The sequence below is a fragment of the Trypanosoma cruzi genome, genomic scaffold, assembly GCF_000209065.1.
Source record: "Trypanosoma cruzi strain CL Brener 1047053516771 genomic scaffold, whole genome shotgun sequence".
NCBI lineage: Eukaryota > Euglenozoa > Kinetoplastea > Trypanosomatida > Trypanosomatidae > Trypanosoma > Trypanosoma cruzi.
In genome coordinates, this window is record NW_001849477.1 from 157393 (window position 1) to 164196 (window position 6804).

Consider the following 6804-nt stretch of genomic DNA (forward strand, 5'->3'; position numbering starts at 1 on the left):
ACGGCTTACGTTGTGAATAGATAGAGGAAAGGAGGACAGAGAAATTTAAATAATATTTTGTAGTGACCATGGGGATTAAAGGACTGTGGTCGGAGGTGCGGCCCGTGTGTCGTCAATCACACCTGTCGAACTTTCGTGGTCAGCGCGTGGCTGTGGACATGTACGTGTGGTTGCACCGGAGTATTTTGGGTAGCGTTCAATTGGGCACGAGGGCTGATGCAGAGGCGTTTATTGAGTCTGCTGAGATGACATCCGAGGCCGTTGATGCAGGCAGTTCTGTTCTTCTTAGCAACAAATTCTTACAATTTGTGATGGGTCGTGTGGACCTCATGTTAAGGTGTGGCGTCCACCCTGTGCTAGTTTTTGATGGGGCCCCGATTCCCATGAAGCAGGGCACAGAAGCGGAGCGACAGATGCTCCGTGCGGCACGCCTAGCAGAGGCGTTACAAGTGCTAAAACAGGGAGGTCCATCGAATCCCCGCGCCAGGCAGGAGGCAGCACAGTTGCTGGAGAAGGGTATGGACATCACCACTGAGCTGGCGCATGCTGTGATTCAGGTGCTAAAAGAACGACGACTGGAGTGCATTGTTGCCCCATATGAGGCGGATGCTCAATTGGCGTATTTGTGCAAGGAGGGTTATGTGCAGGCGGTTGTATCGGAGGACAGTGACCTCATTGCGTACCACTGCCCGTGCCTCATTGCCAAACTGGATGCTCATGGTGGCTGCGAGGTGCTCTTTGCGCAGGACTTACCGCGGTGTCCGAGCTTTTACGGGTTGTCATATGAGTCGTTTTTGGTTGGCTGTATTCTTAGCGGATGTGATTACCTTCCGAGTCTGCGACACATTGGGGTGAAGAAGGCATTCCGTCTGGTTGCCCAGGCCACATCGGTTCCAAGTATTATGCGGTCCTTGGAGGTCAAATTTGGGTTTTCCAAAGAGGAATTAGATGCATACGAGGCAAAGTTGCAACAGGCCTTTTACTGCTTTGCACATCATTTTGTATTTGATCCTGTTCGCAAGGAAGTCATGCACCTGACCCCGCTTCCACGAGGGATTCCGCTCAAGACGAACCTTCTTGGCGAGCCGCTACGAAAAGATATCGCGGAAAAAGTCTGCGCGGAGTGCCTGTACGACCCCGTCACGAAGGCGTTGTACCGGGGCAGCTACTTGTACTGCGTACAGGAATACTGGAAGCACACGAGAGGGGGACAGACTCCGCTGAATTCTTACAGTGGATTTAGAGATATGCAGTCACCGCGGGTGACGATTCTTTTGAGTTCGAGTGGCACCGACACAACAGGGCGGCGTGCCTCTCCCACCACGACATTCTTTTCATCACCGCTGCAAAAGGTCAGTGAGGCCAAGGGGTTCTGCGAAAAAGTGACTCGCAACGTGACCTTGGTACGCTCCAAGTACTTTACAAAAGGACGCTGGAAGGTGGAGGATTGGGAGAGCGAAGATAGTGAGACGACGGCAACAACAACAACAACAACAACACAAACAACGCCTATAACAACCACAGTTGAAAGTGCCGCTAGTACTACGACTACAGCCGCCGCTGGCTGTGTGGAGGAGAGGGGCGAGGGAGCCTCGTGGTGTTTGTCGTCTCTTCGGTTTGTGGTGAAAGATGATCCCGTGCGGGGATCTTCGCTAACTGCCTCCGTATCCTCTACAAATCAGACGCAGGATGACGGGTTTGCGACACAAGAGCAAGGCAGTTTTGTGCAAGCCAAAGCACCTTGCTTGTCATCACCTCCTGTCTTACCACCCCTCACGACGGTGCCCACACTGGAGGGAACAAAGGCACTGGATGCCAACGAGAGTCAGCAGCAACATGAGACGAGTGGATGTCCTTTTGGCTACGTCCAGTGTGGACGACGGCATTCCATTTTTGAACTGTGCTTTCAGGGAAGGAATTGGTCAAAGGACTTCAATCCTGTTGCTTACGAAGGGAGGGCGAACCAAGTGGTGGACGAGACCCAGAATATTGGTGCTGGTAGTAGCAGTGACACCAACTGCCTTGGTGTATCGTCCCATTCTTCCTTGCGGACAGGGGCCGGTGAAAAGCGTCAAAGAGAATCGGCGCTGCCACCTTCATTTCGACCCGTTTTTAGACCTCCGGCCTCTACCAGCGGGAGATCGACGGCTGCTTCATCACATGCGGAAAAAATACCTCCTGCTGCTAAGAGAAGGGTGCTGTCTTCCACGGAACAGGCCAAGCAACTGATGAGGCGATTTACCCCTGGGGGCTCCGCCGCCTCCACGGTGGATTCCGAGGCGGATAATTCCAGCCGTATGAACGGAGGGGCGGCTGAGCTTTTTAAAAAACTGACGTTTGCGCGACAGTGATGCAGTCACATGAAAAAAACACTTTTTAAATTTATTTTTATTCATAGATGCGGTGGGGATGTATTTTGCATTTTTGCTTTTGTGTTTTTCTTTTCTTTTTTCTTTTTTTTCTTTTTTTCTTTTTTTGAGTTGACCTCCACTTCCTTTTGTTTGTTGGACATCTTTTAAAGCTAGAGGCGAAAATTCCAATGATGATTATTATCGTTATTTATTTATTATATAAGGCACAGGCGAGAGAATGAATTGTGGTCCTTGTGTGTGATTTTGTCCCACACGTTGAGGTTGCCTCCTTTTAGATACAGAGGAATCTTATCCCCCCCTCCCCCTCGTGTATGTGTGTATATATGTGTGTGCCTTTATGTACACATTGGTTCATGTAATTGCGTTTTTCATTTTGGTTTTTTTTTTTCTTTCTCTTTTGGATTGAAGCGTCTTGAGCCTATCAATGAGGTAAGATAGATGAATACATGATGTCACGTGTGCACGTTGCAGAGCCTTTTTGTTTGACTTTTTTTTTTCCTTTTTTTTTTTCTTTTTTTAGTTTTGTCTGTTGTGCAGAGAACCTTTTGGCCAGGAGGTTTTTTTTTTTTTTTTTTTTTTTTGCCGCGGCGGAATGGGATCCAAATGTGGACTGGATGAAGTGCCAAGACAGTTGCGCCAGCTGCTACACCGTATTCCTGTTGGATACTCCTCCGTGTATCTGAACGAGCTGCAGCCAAGTAGCCAACATCTTTTTCTTGCTGCTTGCATGACAAAGGCCCGCCAGAAGTTAAATGGGAGTGCGGAGAATAAGTTAGGCATCTCTGTTTCTCGACAGAATGTCAGTTTTCATCCATCTGTCCGAGCGTCACGTTTGAACGGAGTGGAGGCCAAACAACAAGGGGGGAAATCCTCTCCAAGTACGTCAGTGCCTATGCTACAACGCATGGTATCCGAATTACGGCTACCGAAGGGGTCGAGTGGGAGGTTAGAGGCGTACCGGACTTCCCATCCCACAATACTGACGAATCCGCACCTTTTTTTATTAATTGTTCCGCGTTGGATGTTCGACGACGAGGGAGGAGAAAACGAGGGGCAGCGCACCGTGGAGTCCGTTCTGCAACGTCATCTTGTGAAGGTAAACAAGACGCTATATTGGCGGGAAGGGGAGCCATCGCATGGAGATAAGGATGCGGCGACGGACACACCCGATGTCATGTTGGAGACTATATGGGGTTGCACCACTTTGCAGTTGTGTCAGGCGGCAAAGGCTGCCGCGTCGCGTGGGTGCCGTTTGTTCCTCTTAAGTTATCCCCGGCAGCGTATGCTATCAAATGAGGGATTGCTGGTACGGGAGTTGGGCGGCTGGTGCCCCTCTGCGTTCTGCAACTTTCAATTGGATGTACGTTCTGTGGATCTAGAAGATGCCTCGAGGCACTCTTCTTCCCTGTCACTTTTAGAGGAGGCACAACGCGGGTTTGGCGCTAACATTGGCGTGGAGAAGGCAGGCATGCAGGGTAGTTGTGGCAGCGACTCAACGAAGTATGGTCTAGGGAACATGGCACAGCTGGAGTATAAGTTTCCTTTTGCTGTTGCGGAGGCGGTTGTGGATGCGAAGCGGGATGCTCCTGTTCCATGGGCGCAGGTGTGTGATGACCCTCTCACCGCGTCTTTGTTTGAGGCGCTCTACGATCGACGGCATTTTTGCGTGGCAGATGCGGTGCTTTACGCATCCCGACGTGTGGTACTGCCGTTTCTCCTCGGCCTTTCTCCATCATCGTCATCGTCATCGAATACACTTAACGGAACAGGAGGAGGAGAAGGTGGAGGGGGCGGTGCGTCTTCAGCGGGGTTGATGCGTTGGTCTGAGATTCATGCGGTGCTGCGGTGGCGTCTGTTTGAGTCGGCCTTTGGCTCTCTGTCGCAGTTGGTCCGCACGGAGGACGTGGCTGCGGTGGGCGGTGGCCTTGATCCATTTATTCTCCCTCTCCACGAGACATTTTTAACCCGAATATTAATTCCCCGAATGTCTGAGTATTACGACGCCACCTGCAAGGGTGCGGAGGCCTCAGCGCGGCAGAATGCGGTGACACCAGGGGACGCACGTGTCCACAACAAACCGTCCACACCTGCCACTGTCACTGTGGACATCCTTGAATGCTTCAACAGCCTGGCGAGCAGACGGAGGCACGGGGGCAGCGGAAGTAGCGGCGCTGACCATAACGGCAATGAAGTTTGCGATGCCAACGGTGACGCTGCCGTAAAAAAGAAAAAGAAGAAGGAGCGAAAGCCGAAGAAATTGGCCGATGAACACATTTCTTTTGGTGTCGATGATGTCCACTTTACGGTTGCGGACCTACCAGGCTTAGTGAAGTATCTTTTGTACTTCAGCCAGCGGTTTGAGGTTCATGGTGGTGGCACAACTCTGAAGTTCACCCCACATAGGGGTTAAGTTTTTAATGGAGGGCCACGTTTATCGATTTTTATAGAGATGGAAAGAGGTGAATTGGGCTTTTGTGTGTTTGTGTGTCTATGTGCCGTTGTGGTTGGTATGACGATGACGACGATAACGGTGACAACACACACCAACAAAAGAAGAAGAAATGCCTGAGCTGTTTTATTTTTTATATTATTTTTATTTTTCTCTTCTTTTCCTTTCTATTAGTTTGATTCACGAGCAGCAAAAAAAAAAAAAAAAAAAAAAAAGAAGAAAGAAAGAAAGAAAGGGTGGTGTGGAGGTGGGGGAAGGGAAATTGGTGTGTGGTAAAAGGAACCGTTGATACATATTAGCCATAAAGGGTGGGTGGGGTGGGTGGGGTGAATGTTATTTCTGCTGGAATAGGAGGGCCTGAGTACGCACAGACACAACAACAAACAACAAACAACAAACAACAACAAAAGGAGACATGTACACGGAGAGAGAGAGGACAAGAGTATCAGCGAATGACACGCCGCTTACAGGTGCATTATTTAACTCCTCATTCACCTCAAGCGTGACGGAGTTCTCTAACTTCCCTATGACGAAATCTTCCATGGGCTTCAGCAGCACATGCCCTCTGGGGGATAACTGGAGTTTCTGCACCGGTGGCAAATCCATCCGATGGAAGGAAAGCCCTGAAAATGAACTCCCAGGGTCGTTACCGGAAAGGCGCGGTTTAATTTGGTTGCAGCGACGACGGCGGCTTTCAGAAATGCGGCGAACACCTTTTCCGTCATCCACTCTGGCGTCGAAGCAATCGACGTGCTTCTCTCCGTTTGCAGGTCACAAACCACATGGGAACCGTCATGACTTGCGAGGGTCGTCATCATCGCCGTTTTATTTTGTGGTGGAACGTTTGATTGCCTTTACGCTCTGCTTGCTGGTAGTGTTTTTCTTTATCCTGGTTCTTGTGTATTAACAACGTGACGGTTTTTTTTTTTCTTTCTTTTATTTCTTTCTGTTTTATATTTGTTCCTTTTGTTTATGCATGCACGGGGGTTGTTGGCGGCGAGGAGGAGGAGGAAGAGTGCATGTATGCGACCTTGCATGCCTGTTAGCGCTCTAAATCAATTTATTTTTTTTTTTTTTTTCCCTTCTTTTCTTTCTTTCTTTTCCTATTTTTTTCGAATATAAAAATAAATAAATGTTTTTTATCTGCTTTTTTTTAATTGATGTCTTTTATTTATTTATTTATTTATTTGTTTTTATTTTCTCTGTTTACTTTGCTGCGGGCTGGTATATAAATATAAATATAAATGTGTGTGTTTGTGTGTTTGTGTGTGTGAGTGTGTACATGTACTTTTTTTCTGCGGCTTTAATTCTGTTTTTTTTCCCGTTTTTTCGCCTTGTGCGTCTACACGGGGTGGTGGCGGTGGTGGTGGTGGAATGAACGAATGAATGAATGAATGGATGGGAGGGTTGAGATCGTGACGGGTGCGTGGGATGTTATTTTTATTTTTATTTTTTTAAATGTTCCCCCCCCCGCACAAAACAACAAAAAGAGGGAAAAAAGAGGAATTGTTGCGGGGGGGGGGGGGGGGGGGTGAAGAAAACGAGAAGCAAAAGGAAATGAAAACGCCCTTTTCGGGGGCATAAAACTGCCTGTTCGTTCGTTGTTTTTTTTCTCCACGCCGGTGCGGATGGAAAAGGGGGGCGGTGGGACCAAAAAAAAACAAAAACAAAAAAAAAAAAAACAAAAACGGAAACGCAATCGTTGAATGAATCGTCCTATTTTTTATTTTTATTTTTATTTTTCCTGAAGAACAGTTTGAATCCTTTTAAAAAACATAAAATAAAACATCTTTTTTTTTTTTTTTTTTTGCATTTATTTGTGTTTTTTTTTTAAATTTCTTTGCACCCACGGCATGCCGCTGCCGCTGCCGCTGCCGCTGCTGCTGCTGCTTCCCCTGTTGTTGTTGTTGTTGTTTATTATTATTATTTTTTTTCTCCTTCTTGTTGTTGTTGTCCTCATCCCCCCCCCCCTCTGTTATCTTT

The 6804-nt window shown here is 47.9% G+C and overlaps 3 protein-coding genes across 3 annotated transcripts, besides 21 other annotated features; all 3 read left to right on the plus strand.

Moving 5' to 3' along the window:
* Nucleotides 1-6804: part of a sequence feature (heterozygous, Esmeraldo-like haplotype) that runs on past the window's edge.
* Tc00.1047053510517.90 (hypothetical protein, conserved) lies at nt 69-2351 on the plus strand (the record flags this gene model as incomplete). The annotated part of the gene is made up of 1 exon (XM_807311.1): nt 69-2351. The coding sequence occupies one exon, from the start codon at nt 69-71 to the stop codon at nt 2349-2351; it is 2283 nt and encodes a 760-aa protein (XP_812404.1).
* Nucleotides 1477-1523: a microsatellite.
* Nucleotides 2437-2476: a microsatellite.
* Nucleotides 2860-2890: a microsatellite.
* Nucleotides 2930-2953: a microsatellite.
* On the plus strand, nt 2965-4782 carry Tc00.1047053510517.100 (hypothetical protein, conserved; the record flags this gene model as incomplete). Its single annotated transcript, XM_807312.1, has 1 exon — nt 2965-4782. The coding sequence occupies one exon, from the start codon at nt 2965-2967 to the stop codon at nt 4780-4782; it is 1818 nt and encodes a 605-aa protein (XP_812405.1).
* Nucleotides 4946-4993: a sequence feature (T-rich).
* Nucleotides 5013-5055: a microsatellite.
* On the plus strand, nt 5237-5728 carry Tc00.1047053510517.110 (uncharacterized protein; the record flags this gene model as incomplete). Its single annotated transcript, XM_807313.1, has 1 exon — nt 5237-5728. The coding sequence occupies one exon, from the start codon at nt 5237-5239 to the stop codon at nt 5726-5728; it is 492 nt and encodes a 163-aa protein (XP_812406.1).
* Nucleotides 5740-5793: a sequence feature (T-rich).
* Nucleotides 5881-5934: a sequence feature (T-rich).
* Nucleotides 5937-5964: a sequence feature (AT_rich).
* Nucleotides 5988-6014: a microsatellite.
* Nucleotides 6067-6101: a microsatellite.
* Nucleotides 6172-6194: a microsatellite.
* Nucleotides 6194-6222: a microsatellite.
* Nucleotides 6256-6275: a microsatellite.
* Nucleotides 6333-6353: a sequence feature (GC_rich).
* Nucleotides 6474-6509: a microsatellite.
* Nucleotides 6542-6564: a microsatellite.
* Nucleotides 6612-6653: a microsatellite.
* Nucleotides 6676-6734: a microsatellite.
* Nucleotides 6735-6755: a sequence feature (AT_rich).